At 38.8% G+C, this 27,966-nt stretch overlaps 1 protein-coding gene across 1 annotated transcript; it reads right to left on the reverse strand.

Moving 5' to 3' along the window:
* Position 1: 1 nt before the first annotated feature.
* Positions 2-27,857, reverse strand: LOC142161026 (arsenite methyltransferase-like). Its single transcript, XM_075216229.1, has 11 exons — positions 27,798-27,857; positions 26,487-26,541; positions 25,236-25,363; positions 22,380-22,530; positions 17,898-18,034; positions 16,030-16,099; positions 13,741-13,822; positions 11,630-11,761; positions 4,108-4,250; positions 3,248-3,373; positions 2-470 (listed from the first exon to the last, which is right to left on the reverse strand). The coding sequence occupies exons 1-11, from the start codon at positions 27,809-27,811 to the stop codon at positions 372-374; spliced, it is 1,137 nt and encodes a 378-aa protein (XP_075072330.1). The 5' UTR covers positions 27,812-27,857; the 3' UTR covers positions 2-371.
* Positions 27,858-27,966: the final 109 nt, after the last annotated feature.

Genomic DNA, 27,966 nt, shown 5'->3' on the forward strand with positions numbered 1-27,966 from the left:
GTAAAATAAATAATTTATTAAAAAATATTAAAAATTATCACATACAGTTAGAGCATATCTAGATTATTATTAGATAAACTGTTAATATTAATAAAAATTGAATGGGGCTGTCTAAATAATCAAAAACATAATGAGTGTATTATTTTCTTATTTCTTCAAATCAAGCCATATATAGATTATAGAAGCATCAAATTAAGAGGTAGTTAGAAACTGTTTAGAGACTATAAACTATTTGCGGGTCTATTTGTAATTAACATTTTTCTCTGATGTTTCCTACAAAAGCATTGTAGGGATTATAAAAACATGCTTGTGTTTTCATTATACTGAATAAATGAGAGATCTGTCCCATTTTCTCATTTAATAAAACATTCCTAGCAACATCCTTTTGGTCCACAGCAGTTGCCACCACTGGCAGGCAGAGGGCGCTTTTTCTGTTCTTCTGCCAGTTGAAAAGGATCCCGGATGATTTCCTAAAAGGAAAAAAGATCAATTAAAAATGGAAGAATACAAATTGTGGTACAAATGGATTTTGGTTTTACTATGTGAAACGATGGGCCATGAGTATTTTGGGAGCATACAGGAACTACATAATAATTTCCTGGTTCCAAATAACAAGATAAGTGGCTGTTACATTGCTGTTATATCTAATTATGATTAAAGTGATACTATGGGGGGGAATTCAATTCCCTCCAGATTAACGCAGCGTTAATCCTACTACCGTTATTACGGTACATTTAACTCGGCTTTCTGCTCACAACTCAGGGAGCTGCGAGCAAAAAGCCGGCGTTGAAACTACGATAATTACGGTATTTATGCGCATTATTACCGTAATAACAGTAATAGTGCACCGGCCGCGTTACTTTTACAGTAACGCGCCCAATTGAATTCCCCCCTATTTGTCTTCTAAAGGGTAGACTTCACTAATGCAAATTTGGTTTTGTGTGGGTTAAGAGGGGATCCATTTCAGTTGCCACCTCTTAATTATATCATTAGGAAAATAATGACATGACTTGTCCTTTGGAAGTTCCTCCTCCATCACATAGTACACACTGCAAGGTCAGATTAGAAGTACAATTCTGCATATTTGCAAGGAACATTCCTTTCTCTGCGCTGTCCGTACACAAGGTCCTGTCTCCTCTATAGACCCCGATAAACCAGGAGCTTGGAAAGAACTTCGCACATCTGCTTCCTTTTCACTCTTATCATTCCACATAACTTTAATGGTAACATAACTGCATGTTCTGTGAGCTCATGGCTCACAGCATTACAGAAGGTACATGATAGATAAGGTAGATTTATATACTTGAAGCTAAAAATAGGTTTCATTATCTTTAAACATTTGCTATACATATACAAATTATAATTACAGTTGCACAAAGTAGTCATGTTGTTTAGTTGCAGACTTCAATTCAGTTAGCTTGTTACTTTAACATTAGTGCTATAAATCAACAGTTTGTGAATATTTTTAGAATATGCCCTTTTACAAGAAAATTGGGATATATTCAACACAATTCTACATACAAATATGAGCTGTTGAAATCTCTGCTCTACTTTCTGTTTGCATGAGTAGTGGGCAAATGAGATTTGAAAGGGGCCCTCAAGTCAACACGGGGGCCACACATTATCTTAGTGTAGAAGCATCAGATGTCTGTATATGTTACAGCTGACTGGTGCTTTGTCCAGGGGCAGACTGGGCTGGGGGGCAGGGAGCATCTGCTCCCCCGAGTTGGGCCCATAGTGGGCTCCTTGGGCTGGGTCACTGGGCAGCCTGCATTTTTTTCCTTTAAAATAGCTGCTGAGCTGAGTCTTGCCCCCCGGGCTAAAATTTGCCAGCCCTCCCCTGACCATGTCTATAGGCACCTATGACCTATTTTTATTTATGCTCTAATTCAGCAAACCAGGGAGTTAGAAAATTATAGAAAAGAGGATGTTGCAGATCGAAGAATGACTATGTTTGTTAGGCTTTGTTCTTGTAGTGCAAGATTGTACAGAGTGTCATGATCCAATACTCACCTAAACCTGGGTGATGTGTGCATGATAAAGAGTTAATCAAAAGCGGGTCTGTCGAAAATTACAACTCTCCCTATCTATCCCACACACTGACTTTTGCCTTATCAAATAATGCAAATACCAAGGTTTTTTCTGAACAGCTGACACTTACTCAGGAAGTCTTCGGTTCTCCCTTCATCTAAACTAATCTCTCACAACTTACTCTAATTAGAGTTACCATACACCAATGATCTCTGTTTCAGCTATATAGCGTTCTAATACCAAGCTAAGTCTGGCACATAAAATCGTAAGAACAGAGACCTGAACTTGTGAAGTTTAGCTTATTATGGAAAATAAATCCACAATGCTTAAGATGAAAAACAACATAAATGACATACAAAGATATAATACAATAGTTTCTTGTAACATAAAAAGGAACATACAACAGAAAATAATGGTACACTCAAGAATGAACAGTTTTCTGTCAGCTAGGAGAGCATGAGTTCAACACTTCTCAATATGGAATTTACTCCCAAAAGTTAACAAAAACTGTTAGATTTATAGGACATTTTAAACATACTTCAGGTGCCCACAGCCCCCTTCCACTGTGATGTAAAAACCAGAAACTCTGTTTAAATGCAAACAAAATTAGTTTTTATAACTTTCAAACATGGCTTTACATTAGCCTAACTTCTTAACAGAATGTCCTACAAAGATGGTATTACCTTCAAACAACAGATCTTAAGTTTCCCTTAATTTACATACTAGACATGACTTTTGTGTGTATGACATTTGAGAAAATATGAGTTTGTGTCACCACAAATTAATATCGAGCTATATACAGGGTGATCACCAGTCCTATCTCCTAATAGTTTCTACAGACTGGCACAATGAGGAAGGTAGTATACAGAAACTGTAAGCCAATGAGACATAACCCAACAACTATCCATATGGGGTGCCAAGCTGGGGCTTACATGGTCAATACACTATCGTCTTAGAGGCCTATAAAATCCTTCAGGACAAGAGCTTTTGAGGGGCATTGGAGTGCCAGAATAGAAATGCACACTGTGTATATACCTAGTGCAACTAGGTAACATAGGTGTATTTCATTGCCGAATAGGCCCTACATACACATAACAATTTCCTGAATGTAAATACAACTCTGCACTGAGAATTGAAAGACTACACACCTACCAATACTATGGACAATTTTTACTAACTAACTTTGCTACAATAAATTATTAAATACAGAACGCACCTTTTCTGAGCAACATTGTCCAGACGAGCTGCCTTTTGTAGAGGGCTGAAACAGAAACTCAACTGAGAATCTAGAAGCCTTCAGGATACTGCACAGTTCCGCATCGACTTCCACTACTTCACCTTCCTTTAAAACCACAACAAACAGTACTTCAACATTTTTATGTTGTGTTTGCTTCTAGTTTAGTTTGTAACACATAGCCAAATCCCCAATAAAAGGGCAGTTTTAATATTGTAAGTCTCCTTTCCAAAACATGGAAATAGGACTTCAGAACACATTCAAAGAATAATTTAAAATCATTTAAACAATAGAAACACTAAAAGTTTTATCACACTAAAAGTAATTGTTATGGAAAGTGGCCATCCCACCCTATAAGCACATAGATTGTAAGCTTGCGAGCAGGGCCCTCTCACCTCTCTGTATGTATGTATTGCCCAGTATTGTTTTATTACTGTTTGTTCCCAATTGTAAATCTACGGAATCTGCTGGCGCTATTTAAATAAATGATGATAACAATGAAAGAACACAACAGTACATAGGTGACTCAACACACTTTACATTTTGACATATAGTAAGACATACCACACACATACCTCCAGTTATTTGAAAAAATAACTGGAAAAAATAAATAAATATATAGTGGAGTACATGTGCATTACACGTCATACTGATTGCACACACCTAGAAACAGTCCTGTACACTACTGAAAGTACAGATCTCTGACTCCCTAAAAAAATGGAAATCATTAGACCCTATACCATACATACAGTAATGTCAAGTTGTGTCCCCAAGTGGCAACTTGAATGTGAATAAGGCATCAAACATTACTGATAACATCTAAAATGACAACAATGTGGTACCTTGAATGTTAAGTTGGCATCAAACTTCATTTCACTCTCACAGCCAGTGATTCCTCCATTGTAAATAACCAAACTCTTTTCCTTCACTGAGTTCTGCGGAAGTTTGAACAGACGAAAGGTGGCCGAGGCAAACCTGTAGTTGCCTAAAACACAAAGATCAGACATAATAGGTTACATACACATAATGGTATACGAAGATCTCAAGTTCATCCAATTGTCTGCAACAACCTGGTCAGTAAATGTAGGGCTGATGTAACAAGGTAAGATTGGCAGGGTGGCGCAAGACCACCTGCTTTTTTAATATTACATTGATTTGGAGGTGTCTTGGGAAAGGAGGGGGGGTGTTTAATGTTATGTGGGGCATGTGGTACTAACGTTATGTGGGGGGTATTAATTTTATGTGTGACGTCCCAGACCGCACCTGAGTAAACAGAATCTATTTGAATGGAGCATGTGGGTTTGGTTACTATAACAACTGGTACAATAAATTATTACAGCTGATTTACAAACGCAACCTGGACACTAAAACTGTGAGAGGAAATCCAGGGCCTCATGAAAAATGAGGTCACAGCCCTTTAAATTGTATATAGAGAGCAATGGGCATGTTTTAGCTTCATTTTGGGGACAAATGCAGTAAACCAGTTATAATAACCTATTCCCTATAGATTTGTAAATTCAGATGTACAGTATGAGGAGGCTGATTTCAGATGAAATAAACATCACAAATTGAACAATTCTAGTGGCTAATCCATCACGGTCTTGGAAAAACTGTGGAACGTGGGACCAAACAATAATCCGGATAGAGCACAAACAGCACAATCCAGTATGTGTCTTCATGTAAGTGTTGTGGAGCTTGCAGTAGGCGTCAGATCATGCAGCCTGTTTAGCAGAAGATCACATCAACTTTATTTTGTCTGAATACAGTCAGTTGTAGAGTAATGAATACTAAAGGATGGTATATATTAACTTATGCTAAAAACATAAAAATAAAAGAGTAGAGAGCATGATAAAGCGGACCATACATAATCACAATCCGGCAGGTCATTTCAATCAAAGTAACAGCTTTCAACAAAATCTGCCCTACTTTGCTCCGTGTTTGAGTCATTTGTCCCAATTGAAAGATCATCAGGATTAAGGCCTCATAAGTTAAAATGTTGAATTTACTTCTCAGAATGCTTGAGAAGTCCTAACTAGAGGACTTGTGCAGGTCTACTGCTCACACCTCCTCCAGCCTGCGACTATTCCGTGTACAGCTGCAAAATCGGATTACAGTAAAGGGCACTATATAAATAAATTATATATATATATATATATATATATATATATATATATATATATATATATAAAGTTAAGGTGCCAGTGAGTGAAGCAAGTAGATCCGGCCTGATAGTTGTAGTGATTTGTAAAATGACATCTTGCGTCTATATGAAACAGTGTTATTACATGATGTGGCAGAGTTTAATGTCTCAAGGTTAAGGATGGTTTCTTTCACTGAAGCAGACTCCTTTCAGTACTCCCTACGTACATAATTCAGATAGCACATCAAGGTCTCTGTCTGGACTGTGGGCTGTTTCCAGATGAGAATTAAGCAATCAGTGTGAAAAACCAACCTAACATTGGAAAACTAATAAGTATCTATGGAATACTTATGGCTCGAGGCGCTTACAACAAAAGAGCTACAGTTAGCGGGTGTGATGTGTTTTGGACGGCACTTCCAAGAGGTAGCCATGGACACACAAACATTTTACTTATAAAAAAAAAAATACACTCTAACAAAACCAATATCGGGTATATAAGCTTTTTTGGGAAATCAAGTATTTTGTTCATGCACTGTAATTTGTTTTTGCTTTAGAGAACAGTAACAGAACTAGTAATTCATTATTTCTTTATATATCATAAGAAAATAATTCAAAGTGCATCATCATGACAATATAAATAAGACAGCTTAAACAGTGTGGGAGTAAAAACAGCAGTGGATTAATGGATGAAACAATGACTAAAAAAAATTAACAAGAAAGGAAAAAGAAAAGATATCTATGTATAGCTACACACTATGGGCCTGATTCATTAGCGGACGTATTGAGTGCTTAATTTGCATAACGTAATACACGCATGTAAATGTAAGCACAGACTCATCAAGCAACGAATCGCCAGATATGAACCAAGATGACTCTGGTCGCAAGTCGCTTACGCAACGTAAAAAGCTACGTAACGTCCAACCATGGATATCATGCACTGAGGTCAACAAAGACTACAAACTTTAGAGTACTCAATAAAATAGATCAGTTCCGTTGACTTGCTAGTGTTGAGATGCGATTAGTTTATTTTTAAATAAATATATATCCTCGAGTGTACTGCGTACAACTGTTAGGTACATACCACAAAATTTGAATTTAATAAATATATATATATATATATATATATATATATATATATATATATATAATTTACAAATAATTAATAATAATTAATAGTAATAATTATTAGTAGCTGTCATGCACAATAAACTCGAGGTTGTTCAATAAGGAGTCACTTTAACTAAATTCATCAGAACAAAAACCCAACTAAAATCTACTGCACAAAACTTTTTATTTTAATTTTACATGTTTATTAATATCCATTTTTAAAAAAAATATATATTAAATAATGTATTTAAAAAGAGTTTGCAGGGCAGATGATTTTGGATCATTTACCTGGGTTTTGGTTCTATTTGGATCACACTATCATATAGGTAACCAATAATGTGTGTGTAATTTTTGGCCTTAAAAATGATGGTTAAACTTGTGTCTGTGTTGTATTTAAATGTGTATTGGGGACAATAGAGGTCTCAGCATGGCTTTGCAGCCATGGAGTATGCTTGTGTTTGTAGTACTAGTAATACTTAATGGCAACCTGCCCATCCTGGGACCTGTAGTGCACCAGTAACAATTAACTTTCATGTAGTATTATTATGATTATTATTATTATTACTATCCCACTTTAAAAATAGGTACCCAGAGCAAACATACCTTGCAAAAAACACTGTTTTAAGGGGGGTGAGGAATATTAAAAAAAAAACAAAAAAACAATCAAGCATGTGAAAAACTATTGAACAGGCACATAACATTATAAAATAAAAAAGCATTATTAGTGTGGCTCAAAAAAGATTCAATACAGTTTAGACATTTAAAAAAAACACAAAGAACTGCATAGGACAGAGAAAACACCTCTCAAGAAAAAAAACAGGTAAATAAATTAATTTGCTAACTGTTATATATAATCTTTCACAACAACCACTTTAAAATCCCAACAATTGTAAATGTGCATTAGTAAATCTTTTATAATGGTTTGTTATGAGCAGGGCCGGACTGGGACTAAAACTCAGCCCTGGCATTTGAAGCGCACAGGCCCACCTCTGTTGATGAGCAGGAAAAAACTTTGTGCCGCAGCGCAGTGGCAACGCTGACAAGGGCGTGGCCACATTATGTTGGGGGTGTGGTCAACATGGGGCATTGATACATACATTATAATTAAACATTACATTTATCAGGCCCTCCCCCATCCACATCATGCCACCCCTCACCCCAGAAACACATTACAACACCCCAGTCCACTGTACTTATCTATGCTTCTGATGCTGCTGACATCCATCAGGGTGGGAACTTCCTGTAGAGTGAGCAGGGAAGCTCTTAGTCTCACAAGATTAATAAATCTCATGAGACTTAGAGCTCCGCTGCTTGCTCTGCAGGCTGTGTCCTGTCCGGGGACTGGGAGCAGCTATCAGATTCCTCCTGCTAACCAGAGGTGGATTAAAGCTCGGGGGGCCCTAGGCACTTAAGACAGGGGGACTCCTATGATGTAATATGGTTATTAGACACATTTTCAACAAATACACAGGCAATACTGTGAGCGCTACTGTTAGGTGCACACAGTTCTGCCTTCACAAGCAGTACAATGTGAAGTAGGACATACCTCCCAACTGTCCTTGCAGTCAGACCAAATCCTGACTAAGCGGGACAGTCACTCACCAAATTCAGGACAGTTGGCAGACTGTTCTGCTCTCTTCTACCTGTCTTGTCATTGTCACCACTTGTGGCTGCTGGTGGCTTTAGATCAGTTGCTGCTTGTCTGGATCCTGGAATGTTGGGGGCCCTATTTGGGGGAAAAAATGGGTACATGAAATTCAGAAAACTCCAACCAGCACCGCTGTTCGATCAATATAGTACCCACTTTTTTAAAATTAGGCCTCACTACAGCCCCAACATTAAAATAACAGTATTCCCATTTAATAAATAAACCTATTTCCCTCCCTACATACAGCCCCAGCAATAAATTAATAGTATATACATTTCATAAATATACCTATTTCCTGCAACCATCACTGCCATTAAACTCATAGTCACATTTAATAAATAGACCTCATTCTCCCCAAACTCACCCCCACATTCAATAGCCCCCAAACTACCCCATCTTAAATAGTCCCCACTATTAGATTGCCCCACCATTACCCCGCAAACAAAATAGCACCCATTAATTAGCCACCATCTACCTCACACACACTACATTGCCAAAAGCTCCCTGTGCCATTACATACACATTACTGTGCCTCTTCATCATCACCATGCTGTGCCTCATTATGATCACATTGCGCCCTTCATGCTGCTTTTCCCTCCTTCATCACACTCTGCCAAGCTGCTTTTGCCCCTCTTCACACTCTGCCATACTGCTTTTGGCCCTCTTCATCACCCTGTGCCATGCGGCTCCCCCCCCCCATTATTCATCCCCCTGTGCCTTTTATCTCCTCTCCCCATTCTTCATCCCCCTGTGCCTTTTATCTCCCCACCCCCTCCTTCATCCCCCTGTGCCTTTTATCTCCCCACCCCCTCCTTCATCCCCCTGTGCCTTTTACCCCCCCTCTTTCTTCATCCCCCTGTGCCTTTTACTCCCCTCCCCATTCTTCACCCCCTGTGCCTTGTATCTCCCCAACCCCTCCTTCTTCCCCCTGTGCCTTGTATCTCCCCCCCCTCTCTCTTCATCCCCCTGTGCCTTTTATCTCCCCCCCTTTCTTCATCCTCCTGTGCCTTTTATGCCCCCCCCCTTTCTTCATCCTCCTGTGCCTTTTATCCCCCCCTTTCTTCATCCTCCTGTGCCTCTCTGCGTTCCTCCACGCTTTTACTTAGCTCTGTATTGCCTTCTTTCATCTTTCTTTTCTTTCTTGTCTCTTCCGTGCACCGCTCCTCACTGAATGTCGGACATGACGTGATGACGTCACGCCCGACATTCAGTGCAAACAGGAGGGGGGAAGAGGAATGCCGATGCGGCGATCATGTGAGTATTTGTATACTCACATGATCGCGGCGCCGGAGCCCCTCGCCTGCGCAAGGAAAAAAAAAAAAAAAAGGTTAAAAATAAAAAAAAATAGTAAAAAAAAATAAATAATAAAAAAATAAAAAAATCGAGAGAGGACGGGGGGTGGATTCTCGGGCTTACCAGAGAAGTACAAGGATGGAGAAATGTGGACGCTGATGAAAATGGCATACAAAAACTGGGCGATTACTAACAACTTAAGAATTGACTGGATAAAGGAAAATAATGCTATACAGCTAATGCATCATGCAGCAGTACACAATATAATATGGATAATTGCAAGCAAGAAACAATTGGACAAATATACATCAAAGATTGTGAGGACAGAAACATGACTGCTACGTACTTTATGAACAAAAATGAAATGTCACAAGCTAAACAATGCTACATGTACACTAGCGACAGTACTAAAATGACTTGCATGCTACCTGAATTTGATAGAAATGCTATACACGAAAGATGGTACAAATCATTTAAAGAAGATACACAAGACATGCTAGCAAGTACATCAACTACAGCTAAAGACAGAGCTACTGATCATAAAGCACAAGCTAAAACCAGAAACATATCAAGCAAGATACAAAACTTACCTGGTAGCAGAATATTTAGTCTAGAAAAGTGGGTGACAGAAGACCCAGAAACATACTTGGATATAATGCTAGGAAACAACGGGCAAATGATTGTGAACAACATGCTAGGGATTGTGCAGTTGCAAACAACTGATGAACTGACAGCATATACACTAATTGTGCAAAAAGGAAAAATAACAGAACAACTAACTGATGAATTTGATGCAAACTTTAACACAGAACAATCAAGAATCACAACATTTGCAACATTCTTGTGAAAAGGAAAACTAACCTCTAAAACCTAGATTAAGAGTACCAAGAACGTTCATCAGACAACAGATGATGATGCCACAAGGAGTGAATAACTGGAATGACTATTGCCAATATGAAATACCTAATCAAACTGGAAGAGTGCAACTATAACGATTTGCAACATAGCCGCCCTTATTATCTTTTTTTTTTTATAATTCTTTAATTTAAAGGTCAATCAAGAACATACAGTAAACAGAATCAAAAAGCAGTGTTACATGTATGGATCAGCAAACAGAAAGAATTAATAACAAGAGGAAAACATGGGACAACAAGTTTGTCAGATAGTATCCAAAATGTAACATTGAGCGATGGATGACCAATTTTTAGAGTTTAACAGGCGTTATTGAAAGTAGATTTGAATTTAGCAGCCTACTGGTGGGGGAAGAGGTGTGTGGGGGGGGGGGGGGGGGGAGGGGGACCACACAGTTGGGTAGAGCATTGACTCAGAGGACAATAAGAATAAATTATAGAACCTAGAAGAGCTGTGGGAGTGTATGTTAAGGGGAGCAACATTCACCACACAAGGGTCTATGGGGGAAGAAATGGTTTGGGAAGGGGAACCACGGGGCCCAGACCTGTTTAAAAGTATGGCCCTTGTCGTGAAGATAATAAGTAATCTCTTCCATAGCAGCGACATGCCGAATCTGCTTTTTTAGGGCTGAGAGAGAAGGTAGGGGGGGGTGTTCTTCCAGTTGAGAGCTATGATGGACTTGGCAGCCGTCAATATGTGAGCAGTCAATTTCTTGGATAAATTTGTCAACGTCCTGGGGAGGGTAACACAGTAGGAATACCCAGGGGTCTCTCGGAACGGAGACTAAAACCATCCTAGTCTTACAGTGCTGCCCAAGACTAAAAACATCCTGGTCTTACAGTGATGCCTATGACTAAAACCATCCTGGTCTTACAGTGATGCTTATGACTAAAAGCATCCTAGTCTTACAGTGCTGCCTGTGTGAGGAGCAGATTTGTTTAGGAAAAGGGATCAATGACCCTGTGCCCACTGTCTTTTCTCTGGCAGGTTTCCTCCAGGCCACAAGAGAGCTGTAGGTCTATAGGAAGCTGGCTGGGGAGTGAGCTCTCTGAATTGACTCAACTTACAAGCAGAGAGGTGCACTAAGAGGCTTCAACAATGACTCAAATCTCCTGCAGTGCAGTTTGCTGGCCTTTTTTGAGAGAATAGCACATAAAAGCACAATGAATATAATGACCCTGGACTAACAGGAGTTAATGCATAGTGCACTTGCAATTAAATTACATCAGATTACTCTTTAACCATTGCCAAAAAACATACTTACCAATAATGTTTTCCAGTTCTTTATTATTTACTGTAATGTTACTGGAGGTGACTAGACGAGGAGTGCTAAATCCAATCTCTTCAGCAATCTGATATAGATCCCTCCAGCAGATGGCTCCACTGATACATTCATCTACATAACCAAACAGAAGGCATGATGATTATAATCACAATATTCCAGAACCTGTCCTGTTCGCTTAAATGTTCATAGGTAGGATTGTCCTAAGTGTATAGTAATAGTAATTTATTATATATTCTATTTTTGAAACATTAATTTTCTGGTTTGAAAGGTACCGGTCTCTTCATGTATTTCAGACTTTCTTTGCAGTTCTGCAAAATGGTGACAGATTGTAAACTTATAGGGCCCCATGCCCTAAAAACCACCCCTAGGTACTCCTGTCACTATGTGTGACAGATGACCCAAATCATGAAGCAATGCCGGCCAAGAAAATGCACACATCAAAATTCCTCTGGGAAGAGATACTTGGATGATGAAGCAAGAAAAGGTTGTGGTACTCAAAACATTTGGTATTTACGGAGATGAGACACGGCATTCTTGACATTAGGACGAGCTAAAGTTTCTTATTTAAAAAAAAAAAAAATGATTATTACTTTTGGAGGAAACTTGAATTAGTTTCTTAAATAGTGAAATATATGCTCACACAAAGGGTTGATCTGCTCAGTGAAAATAGAGAATCAATCTGACTGCATAACTATGTTTGATTATTGTCCATACCATTGAAACCATAGAACAACTTCAGCATACTGACTGACACCTCCTGATTACCCACAAGAATCAATTTAGAAAATGATTGCTTTGAATGTGGGTGCCATAGGAGGCATTTGTGTGCACGCAGTGCGTATTTGACACAGACACCGCCATCCTGAATCTACTTTACTAAACAGCAGGTTTGAAAAAGTGGAGATGTTGCCTATAGCAGCCAATCTGATTCTAGCTATTTATTTAGTACATCCTACAAAATGACAGCTAGAATCTGATTGGTTGCTATAGGCAACATCTGCACTTTTTCAAACCTGAAGTTCAGTAAATCTAGCCCTAAGTGTCTTCTCTCACAAAGTGTAAGGAAATGCACATTTAAATGACACAGCTAACGGACTTCCTACTCTTTCAGATATCTACATCAGCTGCAACAACGCTCATCATCTCCTTATCTGAATCTCATCTCATCTCATTGTAACTTGTGCTTTACATATGTGCAACTGTGTTTTTTTAAAAGCCCAGCCACTAACATGAACCCTTCATCTTCTAGGCCGCTGTACATTTCTGGACTTTGCCCAAATAAGCCTCTGCACCATCACAGCCTCATCTAGGCCTCACTGCATCATGGCCTTAGTATATTACAGACCTGTGCACCATAGAGAACCCCACTATGCCTATTGTTCCCATTCCCTCCTATTGTCTCTTATTACTCCCTCCATTTAGAATGTAAGCTCTCTCAGGCAGGCTCCATACTTATGTCATTTTGTAATATGTTTAACCCCCTATGTACAGAAGCCTAGTGACGAGTTACAAGTAAAAAAATAATAATAATACAGTGTTACTTGTTTTCAATAAAGGTTACATGTACTGTGTTTCTTCTCTTGTTATAGGGGTGTTTCTGTCTTGTCTATACAACCCAGCGTATTCCTCTGACCCTTCCCACACAGTTCTTTGTTGCCTCGTATCCAAAGACCACCATGCACTTGTAGTGAGTGCCTGTGTGTACAAGAGTGAGTTTTTGCCAACCGGTTCAATGAACCTTAATTTTTGGAAGACTCCTCAGTGCAATTTACCACAGACACCTTGGACTAGATTTACTAAGCTGTGGGTTTGAAAAAGTGGAGATGTTGCCTATAACAACCAATCAGATTCTAGCTATCATTTATTTAGTGCTTTCTACAAAATGACAGCTAGAATCTTATTGGTTGCTATAGGCAACTTCCCCACTTTTTCAAACCTGCAGCTTAGTAAATCTAGCCCCTTATCTCAAAGGCCTTTGTGTACAAGGCCTTTGAGAGGTTACAATCCCGAATCTCAATGCTCCTTTTGCAAATGTCCTTTTTTATTTTTCATTTATTAAAGCACTTTTCAATGTATTACTTAATACTTACCCCAAAGAACTTTGTTGTGCTTTAATTCATCGGAAACTGGTATGTTGGAATACACATCACTAAAGTACATCTCTCCTCCATCCTAAGAAACAGAATGTTCTTTTTAAATTCTGTGACATTGAGGCAAGATTAACAAGCAATGTCATGATTATCTGTTATGGCCGAGTATCTCAAGGTGGAGGAAGTTTTATAATGAATGATAAGATTGCATTTGCCCATTCATTTACCTTAATCACAGCCTGTCCTATTCTGGATTTAACTGAGTAATGGAGAGTAAAAGTTGCATAAATACAGCTGTAATACCTTAAAGGGGGACTCTGTCTTGAGAACGGTGTTGTACAGGCAGATTAAGTTCTCTTTTTGTGTTTAGCTCAAACAACAGTATTGCTGTGTAGATACAATTATATACAATGCAGAAAATGAAACATCTCTTTTTGTTATATACAAAGGGCAACAAAAATAAATAAGTCTGCCACAAACAGCACTCTTTGGATGTCTGGTTCCCTTTTAAATTTGTGCCTCTCAAAATAATGTCATATAAGATTTTAGCATTGCCTACAAAGCCTACAAGCAACATGAAACAAAGTTCAGGCAAGGACTGAAGGCCCAGGCATAAAACCACATCAGCCCACACATATGAAGCGCTAAATACTCTATCTGAAAGCAGCAATCACATGGTTTATAACTCTAGACCTACCATGGCAACCACAGTCACATGGCATATGATGTTGTGAGCAGAGAGGCTTTGGAAAGCCCCTCTGAGCTCTGTCTGCACTGTAACACCCTCAATTGTACTAGTTCTTCTGCGTACAAATAAGAGATCAGTAGCCAATTAGGCAGCTGCAAACCTAATTGGACACAGCTGCAGATAGCCTGATCAGGAGTTGGAAGATTCTCTTATATCTTCCTCATATGTGACTGATCTTCACATTATGATCGTTACGGACATGACCATATAGTGTGCAAGCAACCAAATAATGTTATGCTAAGATTGAAATACATTTAGCAGAACTCAAGGTATTAGGATTGGCATAGGCAACAACCAGTCAGCCATTCAAAGGAAGGTCATACAGAAGTCTACGTCTGATCATTTGTTCTGTAAAAGAAAGGACAGAAGGAGCTTTAGGTACTGAGCTTTCTGGTTTGCAAACATATATCTTAAACTGTGGGAAAGGTGGAAAATTAAATTAGGCTACAGGGTGGTCTCAATCTGCACACCATCAAAGGAACCATTTTTAGATTAACTTGTTTCTGTGAGTGATGAGGTTCAACCCACATTAGGTTTATCAGATATGCTGCAGGCATTCTTCTACAATAATTAAGGATTTGGAGGTGTCAGCTATTCATGAGCACTGGGAATCTCCGGGGTTGGGACTTTGGTACATCTGAGAAGTAAGAAGAAAAGAGTTATCTGCCTTATCCATGAATGAAAGGGGTGGAACCTGGTGCATTAAATGCTACCAGGAAAGGAAACTTTGCCTTTATCATGCGGGAAAAGACAGCTCCCTGGAATTGTAGTTCTGCAGATTACGGTTTGAAGCTCCATAAAGAAAACATTCTTCAGATAGGAGGCGAGAAGTTTCTTTTGCAAACACACATTCTATACCAACCTGGATGTAGCGAAAGCCCCAATCTCCTAAATCACCATATCTGTAGATGAGTTACAACAAAGATCATTTATGCCTTGTCCAATATCGAAAATGCCAGATCATTATGCAAATTAGAAAATTGCTGAGAGCAGTGCACAATAGTGTGAGAAACACAAGCACATGCAATTGCAGATTTTAGCAATGCAGTATTAGCCACAAAGCCTATTTTAAGAATCAATTTTTTTCTCATAAGGCCTTTAAAGGGACGCTTGGTCCTCTAGTGATATAGTACTGCATCTAGCCAACCTTAGCCAATGCTGCATCTATTTTGTGGTGTTGTCTCATTTAGAATTAAATTCATCTGGAAAAGAATCCTGATTTGTCAGAGAGAAAATATTATAGAATAGAAATCACATCCTTAGACATATTTAATTTAGGCACAATAGCACGACTAAATTATTCATTTTTTTATAGTTCAAAGCTCTGCCTAAACATAGACCGCAATCTTATTACTGAGAAAGTAGTAGATATCAAAAGCAGAAACGGTCAGGTCCATGTAATTTAGATTTTAATAATCTTTCAGCTGTTGTATAATGTAATATAACGTTATTTTCCTGATCAAAATTAAAGCACAATATTATATGTATGGTAACAGAAGCAAGGGGTTCATAATAATTTGGACACAGTATTCCTAGATTACCTTTAGTACTCTGTAGGCTTCTTGTAGGACAGCCTTCTTATCGGGAGAAAGATTTATGACACAATTAGATCTGTAATAAAGAAGATGGAATGCACTGGTCAGATTATTCAGTAATCATATAATACACTCATATTTTAGGGACTGCTCACAGCTGCACTGATCGCTGGTAGTCAATAAGTTTTCCCCTTGCTCAATACACAGCAATCATGTTAAGTAGGAGAGTGCAAGCCACGCTCCAAATCTGGCTTGTGTACATGGAAGATGTTCAAGATAAAAAAAACACTAATCACCTAACACACAGATGGCAGTTCTCCTCCTTAGTCATGCAACACTATATAATGGGAACCATGGATCCTGGATGATTTTATTTCCTTTGAACCAGCTATGCTGAATTTCACTGACTAAACCTAAAAAAAGTTGCCTTCTACCAAAGAGCTGCTAATGACATTACAAGTATATATCATCATCATCCCCATTTATTTATATAGCGCCACTGATTCCGCAGCGCTGTACAGAGAACTCACTCACATCAGTCCCTGCCCCATTGGGGCTTGCAGTCTAAATTCCCTAATGCACCCACACAGACTAGGGTCAATTTGCTAGCAGCCAATTAACCTACCAGTATGTTTTTGGAGTGTGGGAGGAAACCGGAGCACCCGGAGGAAACCCACGCAAACACGGGAAGAACATACAAACTCCTCACAGATAAGGCCATGGTCGGGAATTGAACTCATGACCCCAGTGCTGTGAGGCAGAAGTGCTAACCACTTAGTAATATTTAAGTTCATGTAATCATTGTGGGGAAGATATTCTTCCAATGCACAGCAGGCTATCAGTCAGGAAGCTTACTGAAGTAGACTTCTGGCTAGAAAATGAACTAACTACAGAGATCAATAGTTCTCAAATGCACATCAAATGTAAACATTATGTAAAAAATCCTAAGTTCGGTCATGGTAATGGGAACATTTACATACGCTGGGGGTGGCCTAAAACCGGAAACATCCATATAAGTCACTTAATATGGTGTTGGGCCATGAGTGCGGCCTTGTACGACAGTGACATGGGGCTAGATTTACTAAGCTGCGGGTTTGAAAAAGTGGGGATGTTGCCTATAGCAACCAATCAGATTCTAGCTGTCATTTTGTAGAATGTACTAAATAAATGAAAGCTAGAATCTGATTGGTTGCTATAGGCAACATCCCCACTTTTTCAAACCCGTAGCTTAGTAAATCTAGCCCATGGAGTCTACCAATGTCTTGAATTGTGCAGAAGGGAGCCATCGCCGTTCTTCCACGAGAAAGTCACTCAACTGATACCAGATTGATGATGGTGGAAACTGCTTACGCAAGTGTTCGATAAAACCCCATACATGTTTGAGTGGATTTAGAAGTAGTGACAGAGAATTCCATCATGTATGGATAACATCAGTGTCATGCTCAACACATTGGGCGACCACATGAGCTCTGTGGATGGGGGCAATGTCATTGTAGAATGCACCCCTCCAGCCAGGAAAGAAAGGCTGCAACAAGGGTGAAAATAATCACTCAGTACCATTAAGTAGCGATGAGCATTGACTTTACCTTCTAAGGAAATTACTGTACCTAAACTACGCCAGGAAAATGTACCCTGTAACATTATGGAACCACCAAACAGGTGTACAACACACAAACTCCACACAGGTAAGGCGGAAACAAATCCATGACCCCCCCCCCCCCCATGCTGACCACTATGCCACCCTGCTGCCTTCCATGCTAAATAGCGAGTTCAAGGTGTTTTACTCTGTTCTTTTTACTGATATAATAATAGAGTGTCACACATCAAAATATGACTGCTATACAAATAAAGTTTTTACAACAATCTGTACTTACATTATGATGTCATAGCTCTGATCGTCTAAGCCGGCAGATTTAAGATCTTCAATATATCCAATCACAAAATTAATATTCGGTTGCTGGTAATTAAATTTCTTCATATGGTAGTCAATGTACTTTTTGGAGAGTTCCACCTAAACAACACGTGAATGGGTTGGAATTAGAAAGCATCGCATTCAATGTTATTATGAAAAATGCAAAGGGTCTTTTCTTCTGATATCTTGCTAAAAAGTAACCTCAAGGTCTCCTTTTCAATTGTAACATGCTACTTCTTAAAGGGAAAAATATCCTATTGTAAGTAGAGTTTTTTGCACTTAAATAAAACATAATGGAACAAGGATTTGAATTGAGAGCCTTAACGGACTACAAAATGGTATTAAGAGTGGAAGATGCCTTTTAATGCTATTTTTGGGTTTCTCATATATATACAGCGGGTGAAATAAGTATTGAACACATCAACATTTTTCTCAGTAAATATATATTTAATGTGGCTATTGTAATTAAATTTACACCAAATGTCAGTAACAGCCCTGGCAATCCACACAGGCAAAAAAATCAAACCATAGATGTCCATAAATTATGTTTTCTGTAAAACCATCTTTTCCTATAGCTGAAAACAATCTCTGGAAAGTTTTTCCACACACAGCAATCTCCCTGGAGTTTAAATGCATATAAGACAGAAAGTCTTTTGCCACTTTTCCAGTGCTTCTGTCACAATATACAGCAGACTATCATTGCTTTTCAGCTATAGAAAAGCTGGTGTTATGAATGGAGAGATAGGGCGGGCTCCATTCATAAGACCTATTTCAGGTTTTCCAGCCAGCTAGCAAGTTGCTGTGTTTGAGAAGATGGGTTTGAAGAGCACCTTTCAATAGAGAATAACATATTGTTGCCGGGTGAGGGGGCTGGGTTCCATCTCCTGGGATAGATGGTGTTTATAGCAGCCAAGAGATTTCTCACACGTCCAAACGTTTCATGCAACTGCCTCAGCCAGTTTTGTTCAGTAAGGAAAACAAAAAAAAAATCCAAAATAAACACCTTGCTGTCCAGCTCTAACTAAACACTGGTAAATGCTGACTAACAAACTAAGACAAAACTAAAAAAAGTTTCAGCACAGTTACTAACAGGCAGATATCAGTCTCTCTTACAGAGAGAGACTCTGCAGTCCCTGTCCCCAGGCAGTGAGAGACTGACTAATCTGCCTTGCAGCCTTTTACTAGCACTATTCAGGTATAACGCCTGATTACCAACAGAATCACTGGTGACTTGGAAGACCTGGTTAACAGGCCTAATGGATGGAGCCCGTCCTCTCTCTCCATCCATAAACCCCAGGATCCTTTTCCTACTTTTCAACAGGCCTATAGCCCTTCAGCATCTCACAGACAATACAGACAAACATTCTTCTGGGGGTTTTAAAGCAAGTAGGTTAGGAACTTAGGTGAAATATACTAAAACAGTGACTTCCTCACAATATTCATTTAACAGGAGAATGAGCCAATGGTGTCTCCACCACCATTGTGCTCAGAGATCTCCTCTCAGTAATACAATAATGTGGATTTAATTTATGCAAATGGAGAACTACTTGTCTTGTTTAAATTAAGCAAATAAAAAGTGATATTCCTTTTTAAAACTGTGGATTACCTACAATGTAGGCAGTAGGAGGAGAGTTTAATTTATTAACGTTTTTTTAGATAAAAAATAATATGCAGGTTGGTAAATGTCTTTCCCAACTTCAACTTTTCCCTGACTTAGCAGTCATGAAAAATATTATAAATTGCAGCAGCCCCACTTTCTCAGTCCTGGTTTATACCTGGCTGATGTTATCTAAATGACAACTTTCAGTCTATGAAAAAGGCACTAGCCAAAGTTTTCCATGCCAAATCCCATGAGTGTCTTCTATTTCTTAGATTTGAATGCTGTCCAGGTATTTCTATATTTTAGAGTGTAAGTGCATGGTAACAACTAACCATACTGTCGTTACATAAGGTAGAATCAAATCTACTTAAAATGATAAACATGAACCATTACAAGCAAGGATTAATTTGTTTTATCCTTGGAATTAAAAAGTCATTTCAAGGTACCGACATAAAAGAGGATATTTAGAAAAACTGTCACAAAGAAAAACTGATGTTCCCACAGCAGCCGATAAGTTAGATTTTATATTTTAAATTGCACTAAAAAAATAAAAATAAACACAGGATCTGATTCTTACCCTAAGTTTCCTGTGAACCAGTTGTCAAAAATGTTACGGACAATAAAATTAAAAGCATCACACCCATGTATGGAGTAGGGTAATAGTATAGAATATGTACACTGTAATGTCACTACCAAACAAAGCACAAATACAATAAAATTACATCTAAAAGATGGAGGATATCCTGTGTATGCAGACAATGGAAAGTCTGAAAATGCTGATTTGATTGCTTGGAGTCTCTGACCTCTGAAGTTTGTCTGTATTGCCCGATGGCATGTATTATCTACCACACAGGGGAGGCTATGGTGTTTATATTACCAAAACCAGGAAAAGACCCAACTCTAATGTCATCTTATTGCACTATATTGTCATTGAAGACTGGCCTTAAAATCCTGTCCATCGTAACAGGGTAATTCTTCCCATTAAAATGAAACCAACATGCATCAACATACACCTGGACTATACAAGTCTCATACATCCACATGACATGACTTTGGATGCCAGGAAGGTTGCAACTCCGTGCAGCGGAAACTCTGCGGAAGTTCAGGTTAAATTGGACAAAATCCTATATACTAACGGCTGACAATTTTGCATCCCTTTCACTGTCATTGGCTAGTCTGATCCTTCCTGATCCCACACTTTGGAGATCCAATGTTTGTATCGAGTTCTATCCTCTTAACATTGCCCCCCCCCCCCCATTTACACACATAGCTGCCAAAACGAGGACCTGACTTCAATCACCTCTTTCCCTATTGGGCAGAACAAACCTCCACAAGCTTATACTGATGCCAAAGATCTCTCACATACTATTGTAGTCCCCAATATATTTATTTCATGGCCTTGTCTGTGTGATGGAGTACAGTATATAAAATAAGCCTATATATCCTTCAGAATCAATGTGATTTGTGCGGAATCACTATTTCTGATGCACATCTATTATTTGGCCACGCAGCTTAGCCATGTACTTTATTGGCATGAGGAAAGGGGCCTCCATGCCAAGCATCTGCTCATGAAACCTCTGGACCAGAGGTTCTCTGACCCGGAACATCAGTTGGGTTTGCTACTCCATAATTTTGTAGTCATGCATGCACTGCGTGGTTAACATGACTTATATGGTTACACTGCTCACTAGCAGCTGCAGTGTATGAGCTCGTGTTATCTGGGCTGAGCATCACTATCTGTAGAGAGGTGCGTTGAAAATGGTTATTCAGGTGTAACCTTCCCAATAGTTGTCTTATTCGGTACCTGCAGTTGAGGCACGTGGCACTGTGTAGTTTTGGCATGGACCTCCTGGTTTTGCAGACGAACCATCTTCCTGTGTGGTGGACTCAAATAGGGTGCAGTGGAAGGCAGATATGGGCGTTTAGATGACAAGGGCTAGGAGGATGCATTGGTGAGACCCAGACTAGTCTCTCCACATTAACTGGAGTGTAGAACGCTTGACCCAACTTCATAGATCTTCCTTTTCTATTTACAGGTTAGCTAAATTTAATCACAGCTTTGATTACATATACACCCTAGTCGATTTCTGTTAACTCACCAAGAAGTGTACAGTAATAAAACCCTTCTGTGTCCAGGTGACAGCATTTCTATATGGGAGTATCGGTTACCATAGATCCCAAGATCTGCTTATTGGTTATTATAAGTCTTCCACCTTTCCCAGAAAATGTTCTTCTATGAAACTGTATTTGAATCAAAAAAAGCTAATGGCCATATGGGCTTCCAAGTCTTCTTTTACTATTCTACAATGGCTGTCAGTGGTCAATACATCCCTTCCTAGCAAAAAATAATTGCACCTAAAAAGGAAATAACCAAACAAATATTTTAAAGTTTGGCAATGCTGCTTTGACCACCTTGATAGGTCCACCTCTTAGGTTCTCTGTCAACCAGAGACCCATTCATATGTATTGGATATCACAGGCTAATTAATATATAATATCTCTTTATGTGCTAGGTCTTGTTTGTGTATGCTACTGGGTACACCCTTCCAGTAAATCACAATCCTGCAATACTGACCTGAATCTCTTAATGGTAACGAGATTCCTCTGCATCCTTCAAGTGACGTAATCACATGCCCAAATTATCCTTTTTACAATACTTTTTGCTGTTTTATATACTTTGTTTGCTGTTACACAGACCATGCTACATATAACTTTGCTATGGGAGGCTACAATCATATTGAAGATGTACTTCTGTGACAAACCTCACAATTGTTGTGTTGAGTAATGCAGTTATATCTTAATAAAATATATTTTGGTTCAAAAAAATAAAAATAAAATAAACACCTGCTCATCGGTCATGTCTACTCCGGTGACGTATCCTTTTTGTCCAACCAGCTTGCTCAGCATGAAACAGTCCCTTCCACTCCCACTGCCAAGGTCTAGAATCCTGCTGTTCTCCAAACATTCTGGAATCACCAGCCCACAGCCATAGTACCTAACAAGAGGACACAAGACAGTTTGGTGCCTTTGAAGGGAAGTTGTTTAAAAACATATTTTGTTTCTGGTGATCTTTTAGCAGTTTGTAATATAGGGCGTGAAACAGCCTGCCAGCCGGCCAATTACTTTAGTCTTCAGGGTAAACGCTTTTAGTGGTTCCCAGAACACCACCCCTTCCTGCACACAGGCTGCCACTGCTTCTCCCCCTTCATAATTCACCCCCTCCCCACTAATTTATTCCACCCCTCCCCTGTTGCTTATTACCTCATAAACAATGGCGGGCAGTAGAGGAAATTTTCCTGGGTATCACACATCATGCTACTTCTCTGCATCACTGATTGGCTGCGAGCAGAGCGCTGCGGTGATGTCATCACTGCGCTAGGCATGTTCACAGCCTATCACTGACCAGAGGAGCAATGTAATATTAGTGGCATCCCTGCCTCTATCTGCTGCTTGTATAGGAGGTAAGTAAGGTAAGTAGCAGCAGGGGAGGGCCTGGGAATAAAAATTAATTACAGCAAAATGATTAACATGGATACAGAGAGACTGGTGAAGGAGAAATTAATTACAGGGGAGGGGTATGGTTGCTGCTGGTAGGAAATTAATACCAAGAGAGGGAAAATGAGTCACAGTATTTATTGGATCCATGGGTTTGATTCCGACAGGGCACTATCTGTTTGCATGTTTGTATGTTCTTTCCGTGTTTGCGTGGGTTTCCTCCTGCAGCCCCCCTCAAAAAGACAATATCTCAAATATATATTATTTTATTATCATCTACAATTTATATCATACACACTCAAAATGGCTCAAAACTTTTTATTTGTGTTATTTTCACATTTACACAAAGGTGTCTTTACGGGAAATGATCAAAACTTTTAAAAGAGGGTAAAGTCCATCGGGTGTATACAGAACTACCTCTCTGGTCACATTCCTTAATCTTGTTTAAGACATTCACACACACGTTTGACCATTCTTTAACATAAAGTATAGCATAAGCACCCCTTAAAAAACAAAAAACAACACTCCTTACCCCCCTTTCACAACGGTTTATCCCCCTTTCCCTTTAGTGCTACTGAGACCAGCCCTAATAACAACTGAGGCTTCTGTTTTATATCCGCTCTTGCTAAACTCCATGCGTTGTTCTTGCATTATGTTGGGTTCTGTTTTTTGTTTTTCATTTCAATCTGTTGAGTCTATACAATTTACATTTCGAAAAAATTCTTAATCATTAACCCTGTTACTATAATGTCAACTAAATGTTCTCAATTCAAACACTTTTCTTCTAAAGACATGCAGCACAAACATAACTATATAGCCAAACACAAAACTGCAATTCCTAAAATAATACTAATTGGATGTAGCATGTTTTGTGAACATATAGGGGCTGGTTTAAGGCAGCGTACGTCAGATAATCTTATACCCAATCAGGTCATAAGAATAAAAAAACCCTTCCCGTTCCCATTTCATCTCTCAACGTAGAGTGGTGCAAAAGTGTTAGATGTGACCAAATCTGCGTACGGATATAGACATGCCTTTTTTTTTGGTGGGTATGTGCAGTTAAAATTTACATATTTTACACTAAATAAACAGGGGTACATCCAACTCAGCATGAGCCCCACAAAGTCCAGAAAACATGTTGATTAGTCAATGCCAACAAGAAAATATTATCATTGAGCAATTTCATATGCAATCTTTTTCATTGTCTGGAATGGATCTTAAGTATAGTTTTGTCAGTTTCTTTATTAATTGAGTCTATTTAATATATTCATCAATTCTTTCCAGGACATATCATCCTGAAACAAAAGGTACAGTGTATGGAAACGTAATATCACTACAGTATTTCCTATACAGCATGCACACTGTAATCAGGTTTAATCACTCTAGTTAGACAGCCAAATATCCCATATTTAACCTTGAGTTACGTTATTGCAGATTACACACTCTGGAAACAACAATGAAATGTGACCCATAGCTTTTATGCTTAAGAAACATATGTTACCACTGTCACAGATAAATCAATCATCTGGATGCACTTTTTCAACAAAAGCATCACAGACTTTGATTTAACCAACACTAGTAAATGTTAAACCTTACTCTATCCCTGAAGCAAATATTCCTAGATGGAAACATGCTGAAAAATCCAACTGATTTACCATGTTTTCCTTGGTTTATAAAGTGCTGTGCCTTTATTTCATGATGCAATGTTCTGTAATTGGTGTTTCTAAGGATATAGGTGGGAAGGTTTCATGAAAGTATCCTGATATTAGCACCTAAGATGCAGCATCACAAACATAAACAGTACATCTGTGCCAAGGGCTTACCCAAAAATCAAAATATTATTATGCAAACCTAGGTAACTGTTTGGCCTAACACACCAGTTCTTTCTCCTAGTCAGCGTGTATTCCCTTCTGCTAAGACAAAAGCCAAATATTTTAAAATCAGTGGATAATTTGATTTTCATAGATAAGCAAATTAATTCCCATGCAATTCCACGTTCCCTTGTGACTAACTCCCTCCAGCGCCCTCTCGCTGTTCCGTCACTGCACATAACGTTTCCATGCACCGGTGTAGCAAAGAGCTGACACCACGGGGGAAGGGCATAGAACCACATTTCTGCTGCCCTTGGAAATATTCTGCCCGATGTTATCACCTTGCAGAGGAACAGCTCTGTATAGAGCCCGGTGTTGCTTTTGAATTCCCTACCGTGAAGAGATCTCTTCATGAACTTCATTCAGGGCATCCCGGATGTATTTCGGTATTGGCTGTGATGGGGTCACACAGGCATTGGTTTTCAGATCTTTTGAACTCTTTAAAGATTTCCCATAGTATTCCTGATAAATGAATAGAAACAAAATGGGTTTTAAGGTTTATTATAATACATATCTGCATGATAGGGAATGGTCAGTTTATATTATGTAGTAGTATTGGAGCAGCCCCACTATGTTATGCAGTGTGATGCTCACTATTACCTAGGTTGTCTTGTATTTATAGACTTGCTGTATATTAAAGCATGTTTACGCTATATGTTCCTCCTTGGTGAAGGAGAGATGTGTAATATATGTTACATTTACTTACACAGAACCGAACATGAAGAAGAAACGGACACAAACAAAAACAAAACCTATATCCTCTCGCACACTAGTGCAACACTCCTACACAAATGAATGATTAGGGTACTGCCTATTTATATACATAGGGAGTGAAGCACATGGCAGTAGTTTATTGTATAAAAGATGCCTTCTCTATATGTGTGCATGGCCTATAGTGTAAATATAGTCATTTACATCAAGAGCAACTTCCATTGTGCATTGCCCCAAACTCCACTCTGAGTGCAGGAAAGGAGAACTCGCTGGGATTAAATAACACCATATATTGGCAGCTTGCTGGATACATGTGATCTGCCACCTGTCCCTATACTCCGCACATGTGAGGCAAAGAAAGAGTTTGTGAAAATTGGAGCTTGCGCTAAGTAGTTTCAAATGTCGCCACTAGGTGGAGAGAGCACTGCAGACAGTAAGCCTGTGCCTACATTAGGATACAGGACATTTAGCCTGTTCACTGGAGTATCATTTAAGAGGCTGAAAACTTAAACCTGAACCTACAGTATATAGTTTATACCGGAGCAAGCACAGGACAAGTTCTCCTTGCAACATGCAATGCCAGTCCTGGCCTGTATTACTGTATCTGTGCTAGCTAGACGCCACAGGTCAATGCCTACTGCTCTGGACTAAGTTTTCTCTGTAAAGGTCAATCATATCAGGACACTGTATTTTTAAAACTGTTTAGAAGTTTAGTGCGTGCTACACACACCAGGGTAAGAGTACCTGTGTTTTTTTTAATCAAATAAAACCAAGTTTATTCATTTTAATTGTGAAAACCATTATTCTGAATAGGAACTGCTGAACAGACAATGCCAAAGTGTGCGATACATCCTTGGATCATGATCAGTAATACCTTGACATCGTCATAGGTTTGAAGACCTTGTGAGCAGCAGCTGGACGTGGGAGAGCTAGACAAATCAACATGTATAAAGAGAGCATTAGAAATCTTCAAGGTTTTTACACAAGCCCCAATTACACAGCATGAAGCAAAGAGCAGAACAAGAAAAAAAAAAGTATTAAACTGCCCGGTAAGTCACTACATGGAAAAACCTAGGACAAAATGCTCTGCTCCCCCTTCATTTACTATGGCAGTCACAGATGTTGGATTAACAGTTAATCAACTCATCACAGATAATCACTGTCATAGTAAATGAATTAGGAAGTTCTAGAACAGAGCATTTTGTACTGGGTGGAAGGGATAATGTTGGACGTCGGCAAAAGGTATATAAATGGGCACCCTTTTTCAACATAGTCATGATTAATGTTTGTCACACATATAAATAAACTCAATAAAACACAGGTTTTTATATGTTAATGAAAAAAAATTGTTTACTAGTAGCTTTCCTTTATCCATCCATCTGAGTCCCCTATTAAAGTACACATCGGGCCTGATTCATTAAGGATCTTAACTTGAGAAACTTCTTATTTCAGTCTCCTGGACAAAACCATGTTACAATGCAAGGGGTGCAAATTAGGATTTTGTTTTGCACATAAGTTAAATACTGACTGTTTTTTCATGTAGCATTCTACATTTACAGATCTTCATGATTACTTGTACCGCTAACAGGGAGGGCATAGCTTGCAAATTTTGCCCTAGAAGTCTAGCACTGGTAGAAGACATCTTATAAAGGCCATGTTTATTAAAACAGGCTATAATTGGAAGAAATGCAACGGTAACAAATACTAGAAAAACAAAATATTTTAAAATATATATTTACTCACTTTAAAACTAGAGGCTGCTTCTGACAGATCAAAGACCTCAGTGACACTCAGATAACTGTCAGTCACTACTGACATGGATCGAGTACGTGAAAGTTATAAATACACCCAATATTGAATCCCAGATACACTTTATCATTTCACTGGGAGTTTCAAAAAAATCGCAGTAATGTAACAAAAATATGTGACAAACGAAATAAATACACAAGCCAACGTTTCCTTAAGGCAGTGCTGTAAATGTGTACCCTGGTTGCTATAGACGTATAAACAGTCTAACAGCAAAGATCCAGATAAAAGTGTTGATTCCCACTGTTGTTTAGTATGGTACACATTGCATGTATGCAGTTATATCGATAGTTGCATTTTGTGCACTCTGCACGAATTGTATTCTATTCTATTCTATTCTATTCTATTCTATTCTATTCACATATCCAGGAGGTATTACCTGCACTGTGACATTTCCACCGTGTAGGGAAACAGCTTCCTTCAGCCCACAATGCATTGCTGCAATGGTTTCCCTCCCACTTATATCTCTCATGACATGAACTCACAAACCTCAGCTATACGTTATGGAGGATTCTGCATTGTAAACTTATCTCTGCTGGTTAATGATC

This window comes from Mixophyes fleayi, chromosome 6, assembly GCF_038048845.1.
Source record: "Mixophyes fleayi isolate aMixFle1 chromosome 6, aMixFle1.hap1, whole genome shotgun sequence".
Taxonomy (NCBI): Eukaryota; Metazoa; Chordata; class Amphibia; order Anura; family Limnodynastidae; genus Mixophyes; species Mixophyes fleayi.

Coding starts and splice junctions, on each gene's coding strand:
- LOC142161026 (XM_075216229.1), bottom strand. Junction 22,531..25,235: donor CATGAAGAGATCTCTTCACG/GTAGGGAATTCA, acceptor TCCTCTTGTTAG/GTACTATGGCTGTGGGCTGG. Junction 11,762..13,740: donor GCACAACAAAGTTCTTTGGG/GTAAGTATTAAG, acceptor TTGGTTATGTAG/ATGAATGTATCAGTGGAGCC.